General features: G+C 39.9%; 3 protein-coding genes and 1 long non-coding RNA gene across 4 annotated transcripts in view; 2 read left to right on the top strand and 2 right to left on the bottom strand.

Annotated features, from left to right (window-relative positions):
• Nucleotides 1-21267, bottom strand: part of LOC141397729 (uncharacterized) — a 28089-nt gene extending 6822 nt beyond the window's left edge. Inside the window, exon 1 of the long non-coding RNA XR_012411492.1 lies at nt 20996-21267. This is a non-coding gene — a long non-coding RNA (uncharacterized lncRNA). The remainder of the gene's footprint in view (nt 1-20995) is intronic.
• On the top strand, nt 12566-13878 carry LOC141400076 (uncharacterized). Its single transcript, XM_073979489.1, has 2 exons — nt 12566-12697; nt 12752-13878. The coding sequence occupies exons 1-2, from the start codon at nt 12661-12663 to the stop codon at nt 13876-13878; spliced, it is 1164 nt and encodes a 387-aa protein (XP_073835590.1). The 5' UTR covers nt 12566-12660.
• On the bottom strand, nt 13844-14608 carry fh (frataxin). Its single transcript, XM_073979490.1, has 2 exons — nt 14255-14608; nt 13844-14191 (listed from the first exon to the last, which is right to left on the bottom strand). Exons 1-2 carry the CDS (start codon nt 14561-14563, stop codon nt 13931-13933), a joined length of 570 nt encoding a protein of 189 aa, XP_073835591.1. The 5' UTR covers nt 14564-14608; the 3' UTR covers nt 13844-13930.
• Nucleotides 16008-18647, top strand: Bap111 (Brahma associated protein 111kD). The gene has a single exon (XM_073974368.1). The coding sequence runs from the start codon at nt 16179-16181 to the stop codon at nt 18399-18401; it is 2223 nt and encodes a 740-aa protein (XP_073830469.1). The 5' UTR covers nt 16008-16178; the 3' UTR covers nt 18402-18647.
• Nucleotides 21268-26763: the final 5496 nt, after the last annotated feature.

Genomic DNA, 26763 nt, shown 5'->3' with positions numbered 1-26763 from the left:
CTATAGACAGAAGACCTCCTAAAGGTCTTCTATAGACAGAAGACCACCTAAAGGTCTTCTATGGACAGAAGACCTCCGAAAGGTCTTCTATACGCAGAACACCTCTTAAAGGTATTCTATACACAGAAGACCTCCTAAAGGTCTTCTATACACAAAAAACCTCCTAAAAGTCTTCCATACACAGAAACCTCCTAAAGGTCTTCTATACACAGAACACCTCTTAAAGGTATTCTATGCACAGAAGACCTCCTAAAGGTCTTCCATGCACAAAAGGCCTCCTAAAAGCCTTCTATGCACAGAAGACCTACTTAATACCTCCTTAAGTCTTCTATATACGGAAAACCTCTTAGCATAGACCTTCTAAAGGTCTTCTATACACAGAAAACTTCTAACACAAAATAACTTCTAAAGGCATTCTATGCACCTCGTAAAGTCTACTACGCACAGAAGACCTCCTAAAAATCTTCTATATACAGAAGATCCCCTAAAGGTCTTCTATGCACAGAAGACCTCCTAAAGGTATCTATAGACAGAAGACCTTCTAAAGGTACTCTACCTTTAGAAGGTCTTCTATACACACAGATGACCTACTAAAGGTATTCTATACACACAGAAGACCTCCTAAAAGTCTTCTATACACACAGAAGACTTCCTAAAAGTATTCTATACACACAGAAGACCTCCTAAAGGTATTCTATACACACAGAAGACCTCCTAAAAGTCTTCTATACACACAGAAGACCTCCTAAAAGTCTTCTATACACACAGAAGACTTCCTAAAAGTATTCTATACACACAGAAGACCTCCTAAAGGTCTTCTATACACACATAAGACCTCCTAAAGGTATTCTATACACAGAAGACCTCCTAAAGGTCTTCCATGCACAAAAGGCCTCCTAAAAGCCTTCTATGCACAGAAGACCTACTGAATACCTCCTTAAGGTCTTCTATATACGGAAAACCTCTTAGCATAGACCTTCTAAAGGTCTTCTATACACAGAAACCTTCTAACACAAAAGAACTTCTAAAGGCATTCTATGCACCTCGTAAAGTCTACTATGCACAGAAGACCTCCTAAAAATCTTCTATATACAGAAGACCTCCTAAAGGTCTTCTATAGACAGAAGACCACCTAAAGGTCTTCTATGGACAGAAGACCTCCGAAAGGTCTTCTATACACAGAACACCTCTTAAAGGTATTCTATACACAGAAAACCTCCTAAAGGTATTCTATGCACAAAAAACCTCCTAAAAGTCTTCCATACACAGAAACCTCCTAAAGGTATTCTATGCACAGAAGACCTCCTAAAGGTCTTCCATGCACAAAAGGCCTCCTAAAAGCCTTCTATGCACAGAAGACCTACTGAATACCTCCTTAAGGTCTTCTATATACGGAAAACCTCTTAACATATACCTTCTAAAGGTCTTCTATACACAGAAACCTTCTAACACAAAAGAACTTCTAAAGGCATTCTATGCACCTCGTAAAGTCTACTATGCACAGAAGACCTCCTAAAAATCTTCTATATACAGAAGATCCCCTAAAGGTCTTCTATGCACAGAAGACCTCCTAAAGGTATTTATAGACAGAAGACCTTCTAAAGGTACTCTACCTTTAGAAGGTCTTCTATACACACAGATGACCTCCTAAAGGTCTTATATACACACAGAGGACCTACTAAAGGTATTCTATACACACAGAAGACCTCCTAAAAGTCTTCTATACACACAGAAGACTTCCTAAAAGTATTATATACACACAGAAGACCTCCTAAAGGTCTTCTATACACACAGAATACCTCCTAAAGGTTTTCTATACACACAGAAGACTTCCTAAAAGTCTTCTATACACACAGAAGACTTCCTAAAAGTATTCTATACACACAGAAGACCTCCTAAAGGTATTCTATACACACAGAAGACCTCCTAAAAGTCTTCTATACACACAGAAGACCTCCTAAAAGTCTTCTATACACACAGAAGACTTCCTAAAAGTATTCTATACACACAGAAGACCTCCTAAAGGTCTTCTATACACACAGAAGACCTCCTAAAGGTATTCTATACACACAGAAGACCTCCTAAAAGTCTTCTATACACACAGAAGACCTCCTAAAGGTTTTCTATACACACAGAAGACCTCCTAAAGGTATTCTATACACACAGAAGTCTTCTATACACACAGAAGACCTCCTAAAAGTCTTCTATACACACAGAAGACTTCCTAAAAGTATTCTATACACACAGAAGACCTCCTAAAGGTCTTCTATACACACAGAAGACCTCCTAAAAGTCTTCTATACACACAGAAGACTTCCTAAAAGTATTCTATACACACAGAAGACCTCGTAAAGGTATTCTATACACACAGAAGACCTCCTAAAGGTACTCTACCTTTAGAAGGTCTTCTATACACACAGATGACCTCCTAAAGGTCTTATATACACACAGAGGACCTACTAAAGGTATTCTATACACACAGAAGACCTCCTAAAAGTCTTCTATACACACAGAAGACTTCCTAAAAGTATTATATACACACAGAAGACCTCCTAAAGGTCTTCTATACACACAGAATACCTCCTAAAGGTTTTCTATACACACAGAAGACTTCCTAAAAGTCTTCTATACACACAGAAGACTTCCTAAAAGTATTCTATACACACAGAAGACTTCCTAAAAGTCTTCTATACACACAGACGACCTCCTAAAGACCCCTATACACACCGGAGATGTCCTAAAGATATTTTATACACACAGACGGCCTCCTAAAGGTCTTCTATGCACACAGAAGACCTCGTAAAGTTTTCCTATACACACAGAAGACCTCCTAAAGGCCCCCTATACACACAGAAGACCTCCTAAAGGTCTTCTATACACACAGAAGACCTCCTAAAAGTCTTCTATACACACAGAAGACCTCGTTAAGTTTTTCCATACACACAGAAGACCTCCTAAAGTTTTTCTATACACACAGAAGACCTCTTAAAGTTTTTCTATACACACAGAAGACCTCCTAAAGGTTTTCTATACACACAGAAGACCTCCTAAAAGTCTTTTATACACACAAAAGACCTCCTAAAGGCCCCCTATACACACAGAGGACCTCCCAAAGGTCTTCTATACACACAGAAGACCTCCTAAAGGTCTTCTATACACACAGAAGACCTCCTAAAGGTCTTCTATACACACAGAAGACCTTCTAAAGGTCTTCTATACACACAGAATACCTCCTAAAGGTTTTCTATACACACAGAAGACCTCCTAAAGGTCCCCTTTACACACCGAAGACTTCTTAAAGATCTTCTGTACACACAGAAGACCTCCTAAAGGTCTTCTATACACAAAAAAGACCTCCGAAAGGTCTTTTTTACACAGAAAATCTCCTTAACTTCTTCTCTACACAGAAGACCTCCTAAAGGTCTTCTCTACACCGAATACCACCTAAAGGTTTTCTCTACACCGAAGACTTCCTTAGGGTCTTATCTACACCGAAGACCTCCTAAAGGTCTTCTATATACACAGAAGACCTTCTAAAGGTCTTCTATATACACAGAAGACCTCCTAAAAGTCTTCTATACACACAGAAGACTTCCTAAAAGTATTCTATACACACAGAAGACCTCGTAAAGGTATTCTATACACACAGAAGACCTCCTAAAGGTACTCTACCTTTAGAAGGTCTTCTATACACACAGATGACCTCCTAAAGGTTTTCTATACACACAGAAGACCTCCTAAAGGTATTCTATACACACAGAAGACCTCCTAAAAGTCTTCTATACACACAGAAGACTTCCTAAAAGTATTCTATACACACAGAAGACCTCCTAAAGGTCTTCTATACACACAGAAGACCTCCTAAAGGTTTTCTATACACACAGAAGACCTCCTAAAGGTTTTCTATACACACAGAAGACCTCCTAAAGGTTTTCTATACACACAGAAGACTTCCTAAAAGTCTTCTATACACACAGACGACCTCCTAAAGACCCCTATACACACCGGAGATGTCCTAAAGATATTTTATACACACAGACGGCCTCCTAAAGGTCTTCTATGCACACAGAAGACCTCGTAAAGTTTTCCTATACACACAGAAGACCTCCTAAAGGCCCCCTATACACACAGAAGACCTCCTAAAGGTCTTCTATACACACAGAAGACCTCCTAAAAGTCTTCTATACACACAGAAGACCTCGTTAAGTTTTTCCATACACACAGAAGACCTCCTAAAGTTTTTCTATACACACAGAAGACCTCTTAAAGTTTTTCTATACACACAGAAGACCTCCTAAAGGTTTTCTATACACACAGAAGACCTCCTAAAAGTCTTTTATACACACAAAAGACCTCCTAAAGGCCCCCTATACACACCGGAGATGTCCTAAAGATCTTTTATACACACAGAAGACCTCGTAAAGTTTTTCTATACACACAGAAGACCTCCTAAAGGCCCCCTATACACACAGAGGACCTCCCAAAGGTCTTCTATACACACAGAAGACCTCCTAAAGGTCTTCTATACACACAGAAGACCTCCTAAAAGTCTTCTATACACGCAGAAGACCTCGTAAAGTTTTTCTATACACACAGAAGACCTCCTAAAGGTCTTTTATAAACACAGAAGATCTCCTAAAGGTCTTCTATACACACAGAAGACCTCCTAAAGATTTTCTATACACACAGAAGACCTCCTAAAGGTCTTCTATATACACAGAAGACCTTCTAAAGGTCTTCTATACACACAGAAGACCTCCTAAAGGTCTCCTATACACACAGAAGACCTCCTAAAAGTGTTCTATACACACAGAAGACCTCCTAAAGGTCCCCTATACACACCGATGACCTCTTATAGATCTTCTATATACACAGAAGACCTCCTAAAGATCTTCTATACACACAGAAGACCTCCTAAAAGTTGTCTATACACACAGAAGACCTCCTAAAGGTCTTCTATACACACAGAAGACCTTCTAAAGGTCTGCTATACACACAGAAGACATCCTAAAGGTCTCCTATACACGCAGAATACCTCCTAAAAGTTGTCTATACACACAGAAGACCTCCTAAAGGTCTTCTATACACACAGAAGACCTTCTAAAGGTCTTCTATACACACAGAATACCTCCTAAAGGTTTTCTATACACACAGAAGACCTCCTAAAGGTCCCCTTTACACACCGAAGACTTCTTAAAGATCTTCTGTACACACAGAAGACCTCCTAAAGGTCTTCTATACACAAAAAAGACCTCCGAAAGGTCTTTTTTACACAGAAAATCTCCTTAACGTCTTCTCTACACAGAAGACCTCCTAAAGGTCTTCTCTACACCGAATACCACCTAAAGGTTTTCTCTACACCGAAGACTTCCTTAGGGTCTTATCTACACCGAAGACCTCCTAAAGGTCTTCTCTACAACGAAGACCTCTTAAAGGTCTTCTTTGCACCGAAAACCACTTAAAGGTCTTCTCTACAACGAAGACTACTTAAGGTCTTCTCTGCACCGAATACCACTTATAGGTCTTCACTACAACGAAGACTTCCTTAAGGTCTTCTCTACACCGAAGACCTCCTAAAGGTAGAATTAGTCGTGACATAACCATAACGCCATAAGGCCATATCAATCAGCTGATTGAACCAAACCTACGGAAATCAATGTATTCGATTAGTAGTAACATAACATAATGCCATAGGCATAACCATAAGAAACCAATTGGGATTTGGTTTTCTATGGTTATGGCGTTATGGATATGTCACGTCTAATTCTGCCTTTAAGGTCTTCTATAATTAGAAGACCACTTAATAGTCTCCTTTAGATAGAAGACGACCAAAAGGTATCTTTTGGATTGAGGAGACCCGCTAAATGTCTTCTATAGATAGAAGACCTTCTAATGGTAACTACAGATATAATATTTTCTAAATTCCTCTCATTGACATTACATTTCATTCCCTGGCCATGCGATCCTCATTTCTTCAGTTTATACACCTACCATTTCGGCACTCAAAACATTTAGCCATGTCGTGTAAATAATAAAAATGACCATACAACAAGCTACCTGTAGTTCTATTATGCCAAGGCCATTATCCATATACCGCAGTATACAGAATGGTTGCTCACACATCACCGTATGGAACAGAGTTCTCGTAGTAGCCACCATTACAAAACACTATCCGTTTCTAGGCTATCATTAGTGTTTCTAGTCCTCCAAAAAGCAGCAAATGGCAGGAAACCAGCCATTGACCACATATGACATGCATTTTCACATTATAAAGCTAATAACCTTTAACACATCCTCCCTCCTCTGGCCAGAAAGAAATGACGAAAAATTAGACCATGGAATAGCTATGACATTTTTATGAAAAACTGTCCCTTGCACTCTTCGTTTTGGGCATGAAATATACTTGCATTCATAGAGGAAAGATTTACTGATGGAAATGTGTGTAGGTATAAATGTATGGAGTTGTAACTTATAATATACTGCTATGTGCTCAGTAAGAGCACTCTATGTTGTTTTCGTAAATATGGACATGAAATGGTTTGGGTTGTTAATATTTTTTTGCTGCATATGGGACTGATAAGCCATTATATGTGATATTTAGAGGAACAGCATTAGAGAAACACAGAATAGAAGTTGTTATAGCCTCGGTTATTTTGACAATAAAAGTATATAGAAGACTTTTAGAAGGTTTTCTATCGATAAAAGACCATTAGGAGCTGATGATTATATCAATAGAAGGCCTTGAGAAGGCCTTTTAGTTGTCTTCTTGGAGGTCTCTATGATTTCTCGCGAGTAATTGTGGTGCCAATCCTGATATATTGCTTCATGCTGCACAAACATCGGTCCAATTGTGAAAGTTATCACGTGGTTCGGAAAGGTCGCAAACTATTGAGCTGATAAACTGTTATTCCCTTGACCTGTATTTTCATTACAGATCATAGCTTGAAGGTTTGAGGATATCCGTCAAGTGGAGGACTACCTAGTTGGATGTGCTAAATTTTATTGTTGTAACAGTGTTTTTATTTTACGTCTGTACGTTCATTTCCTGCTTAGTCTGGCTCTGGATCCATCTTCAGTTCAAGGAATGTGGCTGCTTCGATGGGATATAACCACAGATCCACTGGAGTTAGTTGAGTAGGTTTGGCAGGGCATTTTAAAAGGTGCAGTGTGTCGTGCGGGCCTGTGCCGCATGATGAGCAGATGTTTTTCACGGTGCCATCGATTCTTGTAATATAGAAATTCAGACGCCTACACCATCCCGAGCGTAGTTGAGCCAAAACTACTCGTGGCAGCTGGCGCTTCTCAGCGGCGATGGATAGGGGATGTACTCCGAGGACCACATTCACACGATAGTTGTTTACGGCATCAGCAACTGCATCCGTGTGAATGATGTTTAAACCAGCTTGATAGGCTCGTTGATCTAGAAATTCTCTCGTGTAACATTGGACCTCTCTTTCTAGATCATGAAGACATGTCTGGGTGAGGATTCTATCCACCATATGGTGATTAGGATGGCTCTAACGGTAACACCCGAGCAAGTACTGCAACGAAAGCATGTCATTGTGTTGTTGTACCGGAAGAATCTTTGTCTCCTCTTGTATGTGGTCCACTGAAGACATGAGTTCTCATGGCGCCATTCTGACAGGTTTGAATATTTTTCATCGCGTTGCACTTATGTATATTCGCGGACCATACTGGCGCCGCATAGCTTACCGCAGACCGACATATCGCTTTATATGTGGTCAACAAGGTTTCTTTATCTTCACCCCAAGTACTGCCCACTAGGGACTTGAGGACTTTGTTCCTACATCTAAGTTTGTCGCAGATAGCGACTTGCTCGTGCGCCATAAACATACTGTCGAATGTGATCCCCAGAATTTTTGGGTAGTATGTGGTCGGAATTCTGCTACCATTGTCTATGACATTCAACTCTGTTCTTAATTCTGTCGTCCATGTAGTGAACAGAGTGGCCGAAGATTTAGTGGCGGATATTGACATCCACATACGTTACGATCTCTCTGTTTCACTCTACGGGGCTTCGACTTTTTATTTCTGAATTCCACGTACGACTTGCGTCTACACATATAATTGATTATCCAACGTATCAACTTGGCCGGAGAGTTGTCTAATCGATGTCCTCAAACAGCGTGGAGTGCTTGACAGTATCAAAGGCTTTTGATAAGTCAAGCGCTACCATCACTGTTCTATCACACGGCTTGCTCTGGTTAAGTCCTCGACTAATATGTGTGAAGATGGCATGCGCCGCTGTTGTCGTGCTGCGCTGCTTACGGAATCCATGCTCATGATCAGCAACTCTATACCTATTTCTAACGGTCGGGAGGACTAAAGCCTCAAGGGTCTTTACCACGAGCGACAAAAGCGAAATCGGTCTGTGCTGGCATCCTTGCAAGGCTTCAGTAGCGGGAGCACACTGCCCATTTTCTAGACTTCGGGAACGATGTGGGTGGCAATCGACAGGTTGGGAACTTTAGTGAAATACTCGACTCCCGGCACATCCAGCTTTTTCAACATTACCATGCAGATTCCATCAGGGCCCAACTCTTTGGATGACTTAGCGTTCCTGATGACATTTGCAACATCATCCATTGTAAAGGCCTCGTCACATAAGAGGATTTTTGGCTGGCTGAAGTCATCGGCTGGCATATTTGGTAAATGAACAAAAGGAAATGGTAACTATGTTATCATTTTCCTTTTGTTCATTTACAAATATACCAGCCGATGATGCTGACTTAACAAGCCATGTCGCTTATGTGACGAGGCCTTAAATTGTGATGGTCCCTCCTTGCTGCGACGTGGTACTCTTCTCTTCGCCATGTCAATCCCGGAGGTGCTCGATAAACTGTCGTTAGTGACTTTGCCGTTGCCCACAATTCACTTATTCCGGCTCGAATGTTGTAACTCTTCAGATGATTTAACCACTTTTTTCGTTTATGCACACTTCCAGTGACAGCTCATTGATTCTGGAGTCACTGGGGTTGTCACGACAAAGCTCAGATCGCTTATTTGCTATTCCCGCCGCCTCTGCTGGGAATACTTTGGGTACTCGGGCGGCCGTAAGTGTGATGATGTCTCGGAACGTCCTTCTGCAATCCGAACATTATAAGGGTTGTGCAGACCTCTGAAGCGGTGAGCGAACTGTGACACTCTCCAACTATTCTGGTAGGTGCGTCATCATTGACCGTGCAATACGTGGAGCTATCAATCTGCTCAGCTAGGATGGTGGATCGTCAGCCGAACAACCACTCACCCTCGCTTGCTAAGGTGGCCGCTCAACAGTCAGCAGTTGGGGCTGAACCGGAGAAGACCTGCAAAGGTAGCTTTATTTCGAAGCTCCTACAGCCAACTGTTGGGGGGACATCGAAACCAGCGGCTATCCCCAAGAAGCTAGCCCCGGAGGACCTTCAGGTGGCAGTCATTAAAAGGTCTGATCCAGACGGTTGGATCAGTGATGATCAATGGCTGCTAGTTGAACGTCTTCTGAGGAAAGCCATAACCTCTGACGAGGCAGACGCTAGCATGACAGGCTTTGGCAAGGCAACCTACATCAGGGGTGTCAAAGTCATCAACTGCCAAGATAGGAAATTAAAAGATCACCTCATCCGAACGGTTGATGGCTCGGGCGCACTCTGGGAAGATTGCAAGCTAGCCGCGGTGCCTACTAGCGAGATACCACGCAGAACCACAGCCACAGCATGGGTGCCACCTCCGGATCAGGATGTAGCAGATGTGCTGAAGATGATCCAGGAGCAGAATAGGGGCCTCTCTACTGCTAGTTGGAGAGTAGTGTACTCTTTGAAAGAAAGAGGAGGTACGGTGATGAAATTCGCCATGGACAACAAAAGCGCCAGCTACATAAAGGTCTGTAAGGAGGAACTGTACTTCGGTATGGTTGCCTTCGGTTCCGTGCCGCGAAGTTACAGTAGAGAGGCTCGGCATCAAGGGCTCCGCGTGATGCAGATTAATCTGCATCATTGCAGGGCTGCGGCTGCTGAACTTCTCATCTCCCTCACAAAAACCGAAGTAGACATCGCTTTTGTTCCAGGAGCACTATCTTTATAAGAATAGGGTTTCTGGGCTAAACGATGGGCGTTATTCTATATTCTCCACGCATAACGGGGAGAGGGTAAGAACCTGTATAGTAGCTAAGAAAAGATTAAACCTTATTCAACTCTACAATTACAGTGAGGGAGATACGACTGTAGTGAGGCTAGAAGTGGGTTCTGGAAGAGCCTTGGCGCTAGCCTCGGTCTACATGCCGTATGAAGCTCCTGACCCACCCGGCAGACTGCTGCGGAAGCTAGTGGAGGAGACGATGAGCAGTGCAAATTTGATAATGGGATGTGACGCTAATTCTTATTACTGGAGCTATTAAAAGCACACCCCAGGCGGCGCTGGATGCTGTTTTAAATATCCAACCTCTGGATAGTTTGGTACAGTATCAGGCCTCCAGGTGTGCCTTGAGGCTTAGGGAACTTGACATGTGGCGTTGCTCACTACTTGGTCATGCAAACGTATTACAGCGGTTTAGTAGTCAGCTAGTGCTTGGAAACAGAGGGGGTGAGACCGATTACATTTCACCAACTCTTGACTTCACTATACCTGACGTTTTAATACCCGATAGGGATGAATGGGTTCAGTGCAGACCAATTCCTGATAGCCTATCTATCTTCACTGATGGGTCGAAGATGGAAGATGGCACGGGCGCTGGTGTGTACTCTGATGAACTGAACATTAGGTACTCGTTTAAACTTAATGACAACTGTAGTGTTTTCCAGGCAGAGGTCTTTGCAATATTGAAGGCCTTAGAGGCACTAGTGGGAAGAACGGACTTCGCAAACATGGCAGTCACTATTTACGTAGACAACCAGGCAGCGCTAAAAGCATTAGGGTCTTTCACTATTAAGTCTAGGATCGTTCGAGATTGTAGATCTATCTTGGAAACCTGTGGTATGTCAGTAAGATTTTGTTGGGTACCTGGTCACTGTGGTGTTGATGGTAACGAGATTGTGGATGAACTGGAGAGGCGGGGCTCACAATCAACCAACATTCAAGTGGTGGTTAGTGTGAAACCTCCGCTTTGTTACTTAATGGATAAACTCACCAGGTTCTACGTTGAGAAAACCAAAAGAATTTGGCTAGATGCTCCTGGATGTCGGGTCTCGTTGTGCAAGTCGGAGATCAGAGTTGTTGTCGGGATCATAACTGGTCACTGCAACATTAGATCTATGACTTGCAAATGGGATAACAGCAGCAGTGACTATTGTAGGATGTGTGAGGACGTGGAGGAGACGGAGACAATTGAACGCCTTGTCTTCTCTGTCTGTGTCCCCGACTGCGGACCAAAAAAACACAGGCTTTTTGGCATTCATACGACGGAATCCCTGTCTCACTTCTCCTCTTCCGACCCCACAATCTTGCTAACATACTGCAGAGGCCTTAAATGGCTATGAGGCGGGTTAACCCAAATATATTAGTTAATCTACCTTCTAAACATTATCTGTTTCCTCTCCTTCACTCTCTTATCATCTCTCTACTCTCCCCTGTCTCCTTACCTTCCATCTACTTTCTCCTATCCATAACTAATCTCCATCTCCATAGCATTTCTTCTTTCCATCACCAGCACTCATCATCACCACAACCGGATCCTAACTATCTTACACTAATTATTCAACTACAACCAATAAACACACATCAATTTTTCAACACTTTCAACACCCAGGATGATCACAATGGACCACAAGGTCTCCGAGTGGATTGGCTGCCACCAATAGCAGCTGCGCATCCTATAACCTAACCTAACCCTACCTCGGCAGTTCCACAGCATTCCATGTACTAGTCATTAGAGCCAGTCTCAAGCGAAATAGGTCTGTATTGAACAGACTGGTGCAATAGGAAAGCCTAACCCTAACTTCCACTTCTGGCGCGCTCCTTCCTTAGTATGTTGTAAGCATCACAACGCTGTAAGCTACAGTTGTTGTTGAGCTTGGTTTCCTGCACCGATGCGACCACGATATTCTTCCGCTGCGGCACAGACCCGCACGACACACTGCACCTTTTCAACTGCACTGCCTAACCTACTCAACTAACCCCAGTACATTTGTGGCGACAACTCCCGAAACTGGGAATAGACACAGAGCCGTATTAAGCAGAAAAACGAATTTACCAACATATCATATACTAATACAACAACAGTATAACCCAAGTACACACAATCCTCTGAAACATACATATCTACTATTTTAATATGACGCAGTTTGTAGAGGAGTCAAAAGACATGAGAATTCGAAGCAATATAAAAAGACTATCTTTCACAAGCATAGATACCAGAATGGATAAGAGGTGACTTCTCCCATTTCTATGTCATTTGTATGGGCTACAAAAAATATTGGAAAAACAGTTCGAAATGGACGATGTTTTCATTTTCAGTTCTAGATTCCGTAAAATCCTTCAAAAATATACAGTGGTATAAATAAAAATCAATTTGGAAGCGGTTGCAATCTCGGCTAATATATGGAAACACCCTGTACTATTTTTGTAAATAGCCTGTGTCACCCTGTCATTCAACAACTGTTTGTCCTACGCTTTTGTGCAACGGTGTGGTCGAGAGAATGATGTTTGTTTACAAAGCACCTTTGAAAGATGCAAAGGAAAAAACAGCGTACAAAGCAAACTAAAGGTAATAAACTTCCAGACATTGGTAAAATCAAATAAACCTATTATTTTCTTTTAGAAATTGATAACCACCAAATTCCTTCCGTACGCAACAATGAAAAAGTTACAGTTCAGTACATTCATCATCAAAGCCGTAGGTCAGTAAGATGCGCGACACCCACTAACAAAACCACTAAAGATGTAGAAGGAGACACAACGCAAGAAGAATTGGAAATCGAAAATATTGAGTACTTGGATGAGACTCCAAGTGTCAGTGTGGAAGATGTTGCAGTAGAACAATCAGTATCAGTGTCGAAAGTGGAAGAAGAATTAGAAGATCCATTCTACCCAAATGCCATACACTGTCTCTTGGATTTGTATAAAAAGAAATACAACAAAACCATAATGGAAATGACAGAGTATACATCTAACCAAAATCTTGCACAAATCTGGCATGATATTGCCAAAGAAATGCAGGAAAGTTATTTTGAATTTGAAGCCGAACAAGTTCAACGGAAATTTTCACAGCTAAGAGGGCAATATTTCGATATAAAATCCATGGAGGATATTGAAAATTTGGACTATTTTGAAGAGCTGCATAGTATATATAAGGATGACACGCTAGATGCAATATCGAGGGGCCTTAAAATCGAAAAACACTTCGCTTCTTTCAAGAGTTACAGGGACGAATTGCTTATGAGAGCCGACCTCTTTTCAAAAAGTAATGAAAATCAACAGAAAGAAGAAAAAAATATTAATATGGGTGAAAGGGAAACGCAAGACAGGACAAGTACGCACCAAGAAGTTGTAGAGAAAACTGAAAAAGACCACACCATTACTAAGCGCCCAAAGGAGCAAATTGATAGTACTGCAAAGCTAATACATTTACCACAGAAACAAGGCCTTAAAAGACCTATTGTAAAAATCTCCGAAGATAGTGATGAACCGGAAACTCAAAAACCAAAATTGGAAGAATCCAATCACATCATGCCTTCAAAAACATCAGCAACAATACCTAACAGCGCTACACCAACTTCAAATGAAATCACCAATTTGCAACAACTAAATGCCGAACAAGAAAGGCGACACAGAGAACACATGACCTTATTAGAGAAACACTTTCAACAACAAACAGCATCCATCCAACAATTAAATGTACACTTACAAGAACTTATTAAACGTTTGCCTGTGGCGCCATCAACGTAATTTATTGCATTATTTCTTTTATAACTACAAAACAAATTTAAAGTTGAACACTTCATCTACCACCATAGGGTAAATCTTCAAACTCTACTTTCTGGGTATTAAATATTTTCTGTAGTTCCTCTTGCAATAGAGCATGCAAGGACTGACCCGTGTGGCGATACACCCATTTGCCTGATACACCTGATGCCTCGCCCACGAAGTCATAACGTTTGGGGCCACTGGTTGGAGAACTTAGCCATATTTGACGATTAGGTGTTTGGCGATTTATTACATAGGTACCATGTTTACCCAACTTAACTGTCAGAACACCATCCTATATAAGGGAAAAATTCAACTTTAGTAAGAAATTGTACAATTAGTTTTCCCAACAGCTCACACTATATTCCAAATCACTATCCGGTATAGCCTCAACACTTTCCAAGAGTTTTTCAAAATAATCGTTCAAGCCATCTAATGTCTCGACACACACCCGTTCATAGGTTGCGTGATCAAGTATTGAATCGACAACATGTTCTGTTGGTTGTTTGGTATTTTTGTTGGAGCAGTAGGAACGTTGTTGCTGGACATTATATGTTGCAACAATTTGGCGAGGCAACTTTCTGCATGTCAGTGTTGTTATATATTTGAAATTTCTTTGATTTCTGCAAACATTTCGTATGGCAAATCTTGACAACCGGCTGAACATTTTTTTATTTTTCGAATTTTGCAACAGCTGTTCTTCTTCAATGTTTTGACGTTTTGTTTGGGCTTCTCTTGGGAGAGTTGCCAGAGATTGAATGGAATTTTACGAATTTGTAATAGAATAAAGTTTTGCTGTCGTGGAAATTGTTAAGAGTTACCATAGTTGACATTTTTATATTAAAAAATAGTTTAACGTATTAAAAGGTTGATTTCCGAACACACTGTAATTTTCAGATTTCGTCAACATATTTCAGTTGCACACTAATGCATTGTTCCTTGAACAAAATGATGTTATGAGACCTCAACTTCTCGAAAAGAATATGCCAGTCTTCATACCTTCGGAGTGAAAGCCTGCGTACATAAGCTGCATTGCCTGGTTGCCTGGCTTTCCTGCTTCATTTTTGACATAATAAAAATAAAAGAAAAAGGAGGCCGAGCAAATTTCGAACTGGGTTGCCCTTTTCATTTTTATTCTTTTATCAGAAGCAAGTGAGGCAACCAGGCAAGGCAGCTTATGTACCCAGGCCTTTATACGTACATGAAATCGGCCAAAAATGTATATTGGAGCGGCCTTTCGTGGAAATTCAGCTTATGCCCCATACAAATTACTTTGGAAACAAAGATAGCTAGTTTGGCATCGTTTAACGTTAACCGATCGTCACAAAATTTCATACACAAGTTTTGTCCCGGTCCACACTTCCGTGAATTTCATTAAAACATTTCATGAAATTAGGCGTTTCTAGATCGAGTTCCATAGTAGAGTAAAATCATGAAGTTGTTGTAGTAGGGAATTCGATCTAAGAAAGCCTAATTTCAAGACATTTTTAATGAAATTCACGCTAGTGTGGACCGGGACTTTTTGGATCAAATGCAACTAATGATTGAAATCGAGCGCCGCGTTATAACAACCACATGAAAACATGAAGAACAAACTTGGCATCACTTACACATTTTTCATGTTGTTGTTTTTGACGCTACTCACGACGGACCATATGTATGACTAATGCCAGACTGTGAAACTGGCACTGAAAATTTTCACATTTTACAGGGGTTTTTAGATCGACTTACCCACTATATGCAATATAATAAAGTGACTTTAATATGGAACTCGACCTAAGAGCGCATAATTTCATGAAATTAATTTCACTGTCTGCAGAGGGTCTATTTGGAGAACCAAAAAATATATTTAGGGTCGCCCTTATGGCCCCGGCACATACGGTCCGTTGTGCGTCGCGTCACGCGTTAGAAACAACAACCACATGAAAAAAGTGTAAGTGATGCCAAGTTTGTTATTGAAGTTTTCATGTGGTTGTTGTAACGCGACGCTCAACGTACCGTATGTGCCGGGGCCTTTATCCACCAACAAATTTGGCATATTTCTGTTCAATAAGTTAACAATCTGGCAACATTATTTCTCTCGGCAGCACTTATACATCCCTCATATTGTTTGACATTTGATTGTAATAGATTAACAGCGTCGTCATTTGACAGCTTAAAGTTTTTCCCTTGTACAAGAAAAAATTTTAATTGTGATTTGCGGATATAAAGAAAAATAAAAGCGAAAATTAATACACTAAATAAATAAAACAACAAACAATTGCACATTGTAGAGACGGACAATGTCTTTACCAAGCAACTACAAACAAATTGCACCAGCTCAACCGGCCACACCGGCCGGTAGCACTGGAAGCGGCAGTGGTGGTGGCGGAGGAGGTGGAAGATCTCGTTCTTCTGGTGCTGGTTCTGCCTCGGAGAGAAACAAAGACAACACTCCAATCTTTACCCACAGTAACTACAGCAATCCAGCCTTTACACCACAAAAGGCTGGCAAATCTTCATCGTCTAAAAATCAGTCGGAAAGTCGTGCTCCAAAGCCACCGAAACCACCAGAGAAGCCAATACTACCCTATATGCGTTATTCCAAAAAGATATGGGACAGTGTTAAAGCCCAACACCCTGATTTGAAATTATGGGAATTGGGTAAGAAAATCGGTGCTATGTGGAAACAGCTCACTGATGCGGAGAAACAGGAATTCGTGGATGAATATGAAGCGGATAAGGCGGAGTATGAGAAAACACTGAAGGCGTATCACAACTCACCGGCTTATCAGGCATATTTGGCTGCTAAAAGTAAGACTAAAGTTGATGGTGACATACATGAGACACCCTCAAGAGGTGGTGGTGGTAAGGGCCAACAGGAACGACGCATTGATATACAGCCCGCTGAGGACGAAGATGATCCAGATGAGGGTTACTCCTTCAAGCATGTAGCTTATGCCCGATATTTGAGAAATCATCGTCTCATTAATGAGATATTCTCAGATGCAGTTGTTCCTGACGTCCGTTCTGTGGTGACCACGCAGCGTATGCAGGTCCTTAAGCGTCAAGTTAGCTCGTTGACTATGCATCAAACAAAATTGGAAGCAGAGTTACAACAAATGGAGGAAAAATTCGAGGCGAAGAAGCAACGCATGATGGAATCTAGCCTAGCTTTCCAAGAGGAACTTAAACGTCATTGTAAACCAGCGGTGGACGAAGATACTTTCCAGAAAATGGTGCAAAAAATATACGAAGAAATGAAACGTGAACGTCAACGTTTGTTAGACGATCCAAATGCTGGTAAGTTGCCAGCCATTGGGGGTCCTGTGGCTGCTGCGGCAGGCGGTGATACGGCTCCAACTGCTACTCCTGGAACAGAACCGAAAAAGGATAATCCACCAGCAGCACTTGCACCAACACTGACGTCATCTGGCCCATCAATAACAGGTGTTGTAACTATTCCACCCATGAAACCACCACATGAATCTGGCAGCAAAACAGATCCTGAACCAATGGATATTGAGCCACCAGCAAAACCAACAGCACCTATCGCTCCCAAACCAGAGCCAAAATTGAATGAAAATACAGGTAAGCCGAAGGTGGCGTCTGATTCTGCAAAAGATTCGCCAAAACCGAAAGGTGGTAAAAACACTGCAGCTCATCCACCACAACCCCCATCTACAGGGGCTCCACCGCAGCCGGGCGAGCAACCGTTACCAGCAACAGGCCAACAGCCACCTGCTGTTGCTGCACCAGGTGTAATTCCACCAAACGTAACTGCACCACCTAACGTTTCTGCTCCGCCTCCTCCGGCTAATCAACATGTTCCACCTACTTCTGCAGCAGCTCATCAACCACCACCGCCTCATGCTCCCAGCAATATGCCACCCATGCATCCGCATCATGCACAACCTCCGCCGCCACAACAACATGGCGGACCAGCTCCACCACCACCATCTCATTTACCGCCGCATATGCAACCACATCCTCAAGCACCCATGGGTTCAATGCCACCACATGGACCCTACGCTCAATATGGTCCCCCGCCAACTGGACCCACACGTTCACCCTACTATCAGCCGCAGTATGGAGCACATCCTCCACCACAACAACCCTATGGCCAATATCCACCATATCACTATCAGCAACCATATGGTCCACCACCAGGATCACATTATATGAATTCTCGACCACCACCACAACACAATGGCGGAGCTCCCCCACCCGGAGCTCACTATGCGCCGGAGCATGTTGGTGGACCACCACCGCCACCCCAATCCCAGCCTGGTGGCCCCCTAGGACCACCTCCACACATGGCTCCACATGATGTCTACGGTCAGCCTCCACCACCACAACAACAACAGCCACCACCTCCTACCGGTCATAATCCATTGCCACCACAACAACAACCATTGCCACCAGCTGGACCACCATCAACAGCACCAGCAGCGGCACAACCACCACCAAATAACGATGATGGTGGACCACCAAAAGCGGAAACAGATGAAAGCAAAGCTGAATAAATTTTTTGTGTGGATGTTGCAGGAAAATTTATACTTTTTGAACTTTTTACTCGTAATATTTTTAAAATTTAGATTAAGGTCCTCTTTTTGTATTAATCAGCCACAAACAACTACCTATCGCCACATATGATATGATAATACCTATATCTACGTATAAGTGAACTTGTATCAGTTTGTTCTCTCTTTGTCAAATCTCCCTATCTATCTGTATGTGTATCTTAACGGAATAAAAAAGAAAAACAACAACTAGAATATATTACATGGAACATGGGAACTATCAGATGCTATTTGGAGGACAATAATCATGGGGAATTTTTAAAGACAAAGCGCTAATCTTGAATTTCCAAATTGTTATTGATACCAAAAACAATAATAGTTGTTCCCGTTAATACAGCTGCCGCTGAGTTGTCAATGTCTGGCCGAGTGAAACCCGAGTCGTTCCGAAGCAAAGATCCAACGAAAAAAATAGTTTTAATTAATTTCTCGTTTTAGTCGAGCTTAATGACCGATGATTTTTGCAAGTGAAAAAGGAAAGCCGAAGATTCGACTCCACATAACGGCCACTATGTGACATGCCTTTGGTAGAGGTTCATAAGACATATCTGATGGCCTTGCTCATCTACGGGTGCTCTTACATCCTCTCCTCCAGGGGGTCGTCTCCACCATATGGTAATTAGGGTGAATTTCACGGTAACATCCGAGCAAGTATTGCAATGATAGCAAGTCACTAAAGTAGTCTCTTCATGCAGCAAGCAGCCTATTGCAGTTCTCAAGGCAGCATTTGATCGGTTTATATATTTCTCTATCGTGTTGCAGTTATATTCGCACGCTGTATATCTTACTACAGCAAGGTTTCGGTTTCTTTATATTTACAACAAGCGCTTTCGGCTAAGGTCTTGATGTCATTGTTCATACATCTCGATGTCAACATACTGTCGAATATAACCCTTAGAATCTTGAAGTGGCTAGTGATCGGAATTCAGTTACCATCGGCCAGGACATGCAGTTCTCATCTGCGCAGTCCATGTGGTGAACAGAGGGGCCGTAGACTTAGTGGCTGATATTTGCATATTCCTCGCGCGACTAAGATCGATGCTAAGATCGTAAAATCATTCTCTTACATAACAATCTCAACCCTTTCGGAGATATGTCTCCATCTTGGGGAACTCCCTGTTTCACTCTACCGGGCCTCGACTTCTTGTTCCTGAATGCCACACACGACTGACGTCCACACATATAATTGATTATATCCAATGTTTCAAACTTGGCCGGAGGGTACTATGCTCGACGTCTTCAAACAGTGAGGATTGATTGACAGAATCAAAGGTTTTTTAGAAGTCGAGCGCTACCATCACTTTCTTATCGCACGACTTGTTATGGTTGTGTCGATGGCTTTGTTAAATAAATAAAAATAAATATGTCTGTAGACGGCGTGTAGCGCTGTTGTAGTGTTGCTTACCGAATCCAATGCCGATGATCGACAACTGGGTGCGTAATTTTGATACTGGGGCAGGAATAAAGACAAGAGTTTTTGATAAGGGCGATAAAAGAAAAATCGGTCTGTACGATTGAATAGCGGGACGACCCTGCCCATTTCCAGACTCCGGCAAGTCGAGGATGGCTAGCGACAGGTTGATAACTTTGTTCCCGATAATGACCCAACGCTTGAGATGATGTAGGGTTCGTAATGACATTTACAATATCACCCATTGTAAATTGTTGTGCTTTCTCCTCGACAGGAAGTGATTTAATGCTTCGTAATACTCTACTCCTCGCCTTGTCAATTTCGGTGCTCTCGACTAATTGTCGATTAAAGTAACTTGCGCACCTCTTCGGATCAGTCAGCGCAACATCGCCAAACATGATTGAGGTCCAGTCTTTTCAGGGCTTAAGAGTGACTCAGCCGTTCCACTATTCACTAATTCCAGCTCCAATGTTGCAACTTTTTAGATGATCTTGCCTGTTCTCGGAAGCGAATTCTATGGACTCATTGCTTCTCAATCCATTTTTCACCTCCCACATAATGGATGATCACAATGGACCGAAAGGTCACGTAATTGGCTACATAACACCTAACCTATGGGTGCATCCTACAAGTGCGAACAGCGAAACTACTTCTCGGAATTTTGAAACAAATTCAAAGCCCGAATTGATCTTCGTGAAATCCTCATTCCCAAACATCATAGAAACGACAGTCTGGAAACTTTTCTGTTGAAAAGAGTCCACTTCAATTTATTTAGCTCAATGATATGGGCCTACCTCCAAGTGAGAACAGCAGTCAAATCACGACTCTACATTGATTGGATTCACGAGAAAAAGGATCTAATATATTGCCGTAGTATATTGGAAGAAAAAAAAAAACAGTGTCGAATGAACTCCAGCTACAATGATCTTTCTTTACACTTTTTTGTACATAAAATGTATAAGCGAAAGGATCCAAAATGTTTCCAACAAAATAAATGGTTAATTGTAAGGGCCAAAGATATTTTAACATTAAATTCGGAACAAGTCGACTTTAATATTACCTAAAAATGTGTTATATTAAAATTGTATATATGTATAAGCTATCACAAATCTCATGTTTTTACACTTACCATTGTCCAATTGTGGCAAAAAGTAATTCCATGAACTTGTAGAATTTTAATGTTTCGCATCAAACGCGCATGTACCTGATTGTTTTGCTCCTATCTGACATGATTGAATTTAAGAAACTTTATTTTAATTCATTTTTTTACACACTCCGACTTTTAATGATACCAAATATAGTATAGAACTCCACACAAAGCTTAATTATTCGATATATTTTATAATTTTTACAAAAAATATATTAAAAGATCTTTTTGGGACGTTAAGCGGCAATTCCAGTGAGATTGAGCTTCTCACGACAGAATTGCCATACCAAAAAACTGAGACTTTTAACGTTAACGTCTGACATTTAAGGAGTGTTTACACTACCCATCAGTGTCGTATGAGCTGTCGCTTCTTTTATCCATTCGACATTCTCTATAGCTCTGTTCCAGAACTAAAAAGTTTTTACAATTTTTACCACTTTTACACATTTATATGAAAATCGTTTACGACTTTTACAACTTTTACCACTTTATAAAGTACGGGAACAGGCCATATGTTTGTCAAAATTGGCGTCATCCATACAACTTTCAAATTGTGCGTTCGCATCTTCAAATGTTATTTCCATATGACATAACCTACCTACAAATATAAAAAACAGCTGTCTTTGTCATTGTTTGCATTTATTGTTGAGTTGCAAATTTGCGCAAATTTTAATTTTGGCTGAAGAAAAATTAATTTAATAATCGCTGATAAGGAAATAGCTGTGTCCACTATTATTTTAATAATGTCTGCAATAAAAAAGAGGAAACCAGAAAATAAATTGAAAAAGTAAAGGCCTGCGTACATAAGCTGCCTCGCCTGCTTACCTTGCTTGCTTCTGATAAAAGAATAAAAAAGAAAAGGGCAACACAGTTCGAAGTTTGCTCGGCCTTCTTTATTCTTTTATTTTTATTATGTCAGAAATGAAGCAGAAAAGCAAGGCAATCAGGCAAGGCAGCTTATGTACGCAGGCCTTAAAGATCTCTATGGTGTCATTTATTGAATATCTAAATATAAATACCTTTTCATTTTAATTATCCATTTTCTTGTTTAAGCGATTTTGTTTTTCCATTATTTATACCAGCAAAAAGTTTGTATCCGCGGATGCAGTTGAATCACTACAAGTGTACAGTACATTTGGCTTTGGAGTACATCTTTTCCTACCCAGCAAAAAGTTTGCATCCACGGATGAAGTTGAATAACTACAAGTGTACGGTACATTTGCCGTCGGAGTACATCTTTTCCTATGAATTCACTTATAAATTTTACAAGGGAGTGCGCAGCTAGGATGCACTCCATTTCGCTTCCACAGCACACAGCTAGGATGCACTCCATTTTCGATCCAAATCACAATATAAGATGCAGTTCTTTGGATTGAATTTATATGCATTCTTCGGATTGCATTTTTAATCAGTCTAAAGATGCAATTAAAATGCAAGCCATTGCGAAATATCCCAAAATAAATAAAATGCATTTATTATTTGTGTAAAACAAGAACACAAAGAAGTTTATTATATAAACACAAACTAAAAAAAGTTTCCATTAAATTCAATCACATTTGAGCTTACTTCCTCCTTTCTCGATTTAATCCAAGTGCACCTGATTTTCTTTCATCATCATAAAGTTTTTATGTTGCCTTCCCATCACTAGTTCAGCTTTCGACATGGACTCCATTAAAAATGTCCGTCTCGTGAAAATGTTGGCAACTTAAGTTGTTATTTCTTTATTTTATAACAAATTCTTTGAAATGTATACACTCTTTTTTATCTTTTGAAGAAATGTGTAGGGATCAACCAACTGTTTTTTTCTGTAGGGATCTCTACAGCAACTGCTTATAAAATGTATCGAACGAACTGCATTTTGCATAACTCTGTTGGACTACATCGAAAGATGTTGTGAAATCATAACTAGAATGGACTCCATTTTGCTTCCACAGCACACAGCTAAAATGCACTCCGTTTTCGATCCAAATCTATGGTAGAACAAATATAAGGTAAAGTAAATACTACAACAAATACAACTCGAACAACCACAAAGGAATTTGTTTTTGTTTGTAACGTTACTGCCAGTTGTATTTGTAAACAAAACAAGGAAATGTCTATAAATTATTGGAATTTAAAAAACTAATAATTTTTCACATTTGGTTGAATATTTTGGAAAACATGAATGAAAATTCGTTACATTTTCAATTTTTATGTTTCCACATCATTCCACTATATGCATAAATTCTCGCAGAAAGTAGAATTCTTGCAGAAAAGTTTGGGGTCGCTGGAAATTCATACAAAAAGGAGAAGCTGTTTCAATGTTCTGTTTTAGAAATCAAAGAAGCACATGTTTATTAGGGCTTTATTTCTTTAAATTTTAACAAAATACCTCACATATTAACAAACGTTGTATCGCCTCTACAAGCGGGGATTTACTGCGCGGCTTATCGTTCGAACTTGGAGGAGGTTACATATCATTGATATGAAGAAGTCTTTCTGGGAAATGGTTTTTTCCGAATGATATATTTTTTTTTTTTTTTCAAAAAATATATGTCCCTCATGTACATCGAAATAGAAATAAATGTATAAAATGTCATATGAAATTTGACACTAACGTTACAAACTAGTTCAGTCAGCTGTGTATTGCTGCTACCTTTTCTTATTCTACCATGATCCAAATCACAACTTTTTTTGTAGTCTTTTGGATTGAATTTAAAGGCACTCTTCAGATTATGTTTTTAATCAATCCAAAGATGCAGTAAAAATGCAAGTTATTGCGAAATATCCCAGAAAAAATAAAAATCATTTTTTGTGTAAAACAAGAATACAAAGAACTTTATTATATAAACACAAATTAAAAAAGGTTTCCATTAAATTCAATCTCAATTGAGCTTACTTCCTCCGTTCTCCATTTAATCCAAGGCAATCAGATTTTACTTCATCATCCTAAAGGTTTTTCATGTTGTCTTCCCATCGCTAGTTCATCTTTCGACATGGACTCCACCCCACTAAAAATTTTTGTTTTGTAGGCATCTCTAGCAACTGCTTATAAAATGTATCCAACGGATTGCATTTTTCATAACTCCGTGTGGCTGCATCGAAGGATGTAATGAAATCATAACTCCACATGCACAACTTCCAAAAATTTTTGCTGGGATCATAACAAACGTCAAATTTGGTCACAATAATTGGCCTGTTCTCGTACTTTATAAAGTGGTAAAAGTTGTAAAAGTCGTAAACGATTTTCATATAAATTTTGTGTACGGGAACGCAAAATGTGTAAAAGTGGTAAAAATTGTAAAAACTTTTTAGTTCTGGAACAGAGCTAATGTATTATTGTGAATTGCATGGTACAAATACACAGGTAGCCGCATCGGCAATTGTTGGCAACATAAGATGTCAAAATTTGACATAAATTCAATGCAATTGACACATTATGTTACCATCAGCTGGCATGATAATGCTACCTGTATTATTGTACCATAGTGAATTGCTTGTTTACATTTTGTATAGCTTTGTTCCTTTACTTTTTAATGGTAATAGCACGGTTACACTACAGTTTTTTGCCGGGTTAACCCACTTTATGAGGGTTTATTGCTTAATCTGGTCAAATCTGACCAGATTTGTCATACAAAAATTAAATCCTCTCACGACTGGGTTTATTTTAAATCCGGCACAAATCCACCAAAAATACAGTGTTGTATTCGGTATTTGTGCAAAAAAATCCAACTCTACTCAAAAAGTACCAAAAGTTGCAACTGTTTTTGCAACAGAGTGTGTCGTGTTTTACACGTTTACGATTGGTCGCATGAGATTTTATGGAGTTAATAAATCTAAAGTTATTTGAAAATCATAAAATTATTTATTTTTTTACATTAGACACTTTTTTAACAAAAAGTACGCTTGATACCATGATACCAAAATGTATCCCTGTGTGTAAAATATACCAATATGAGCAAAGAGGGGACAATATCTCATACGAGAAATTGTAAAAGTGTAAAACACGACTTTATTAGTTATTTTGTATGTATACGTAAACAAACATCAGCTGACAGTTTATATCCTCGAAAAGCTAAGTGTAACCAGCAAAGATTAACCCACTGGATCTATTAAACCCAGTGGGTTAACCTTCAATAGTGTAACCGGGGTATAAGGGTGGTAAAAGAGAAAAGTGTCAAAATTGCTCTCTCATGAACATTTTTACCAGAAAAGTAGAGGAACGGAAAAATGGTAGGTCTGGCAGCAATGTCGAAAAGAAACATAAAAAAATCAATTTTCGTCTTTTATTTCACAGTTTTTAATTTAGTTTTACCATTGTGAAATAATCGTCAAACAAAAGTCGAAAAATCAGTTCTGCCATTTTTACCTGCAGAAATTTTGCTTGTAGCCTGTGGTAGAAGAGAAAGCCATTTTCGCTCTCTCTCCACTCTCACTCTCTTAAAAATTGCTTCCAGTTTTGCCACTTTTCGGCTTTGCAGGTTAAAAATGGTAACAAATGGTAAAAATGGTAACCTCAGGTAAGTAATGGGTACTTTACACGATATGTTCTTTACATATGAGTTGTCACTTTGCATATACATTTTGTATGGGAGAAGTGACAACTCATATGCAAAAAACATATCGTGTAAAGTACCCATAAAGGAACACAGCTTAGGTGTTTTTATTCACAATAATGAATTTTGACAACTAGTGTGATAACCAGCTGTTTTTGCCACTGTACCTGTATTATTGTGATCACACCATATGCTTTTTCACATGTATGACATCAGCTGGCCTGTATATTAGTATACCCTAATACAGGCCTGCTCAGACACATACAAACACATTTTGTAATTGTGTTGGTTTTGAAATACACAAATTTCAATTTTGTCCCAATTTACATTAGGCGAGTTTACTTGCGGCAATTGTCATTTTGTAGGAGAGAGAGGTGAGGCATATGGTAACCCTTTGCCTCTCAGCACCCTCTCTCACCTACAAACTGACAATTGCCGCAAGTAAACTCGCCTAATGTAAATTGGGACTTTCCTTTGTCTCTCTGTATACTGTGAGAAATATCGTAACAGTTTTTTTTTATTTTATATTTCAAAATATAGAGTAAAATAATTATTTTATTTTGACCAAATGTGACTGTTGATGTTATAATTTGTTGCAAATCAAGTTCGTGACAAACCAAAGTGCGTTGACAAACCAAACACTCTAATTTGCCGTAAAAATTTTAGGCAAATAAAAATTCGTATTCAGTATCTTCATTCATTTTTTCAGTGTACGCATATAAATTCATAGACAAATTCGAAAACAGAACCTTCCTCATTGAATGTTCAATAGAGACTGATTTTTAATTTTGAAAATATTCAAAACAAAAACAAAAGCTCTCTTTTTAAATTGTGTGTGTGAGAAAATTGACACACACCGACAGCTCAGGTGCGCACCTTGAGCAGGCCTGCCCTAATATGAGAGAATTTAGAGAATTTATCGAAAAAATTAATTATGACATGTCTAAATTCAAAATTAAAAAATTTGTTGAAAACACAAAATTTTTTAGAAAAAAGGAAAAAGATGAATGGATATTAATGAACTAAACATTTTATATAGAAGCCGAAGGAAGATGGTTGTGTTTCCTTCTTAATTCCACACTCATTTCTTGTCCATTATTCAAAATCAAAAACCATTCAAAATCGCGTAAAAATCAAAAACAAAAAGGAAACAAATAACTGAAAGTCTGTATACACAAACATTGTTTTGACATGTCTCTCTCTCTTTAATTTTGA

The sequence above is a fragment of the Musca autumnalis genome, unplaced genomic scaffold, assembly GCF_047663935.1.
Source record: "Musca autumnalis isolate F117 unplaced genomic scaffold, ASM4766393v1 scaffold_3, whole genome shotgun sequence".
In the NCBI taxonomy this organism is placed as follows: Eukaryota; Metazoa; Arthropoda; class Insecta; order Diptera; family Muscidae; genus Musca; species Musca autumnalis.
The sequence above is the reverse complement of the archived record's forward strand: the minus strand, read 5'-3'. Positions and strand labels throughout refer to the sequence as shown.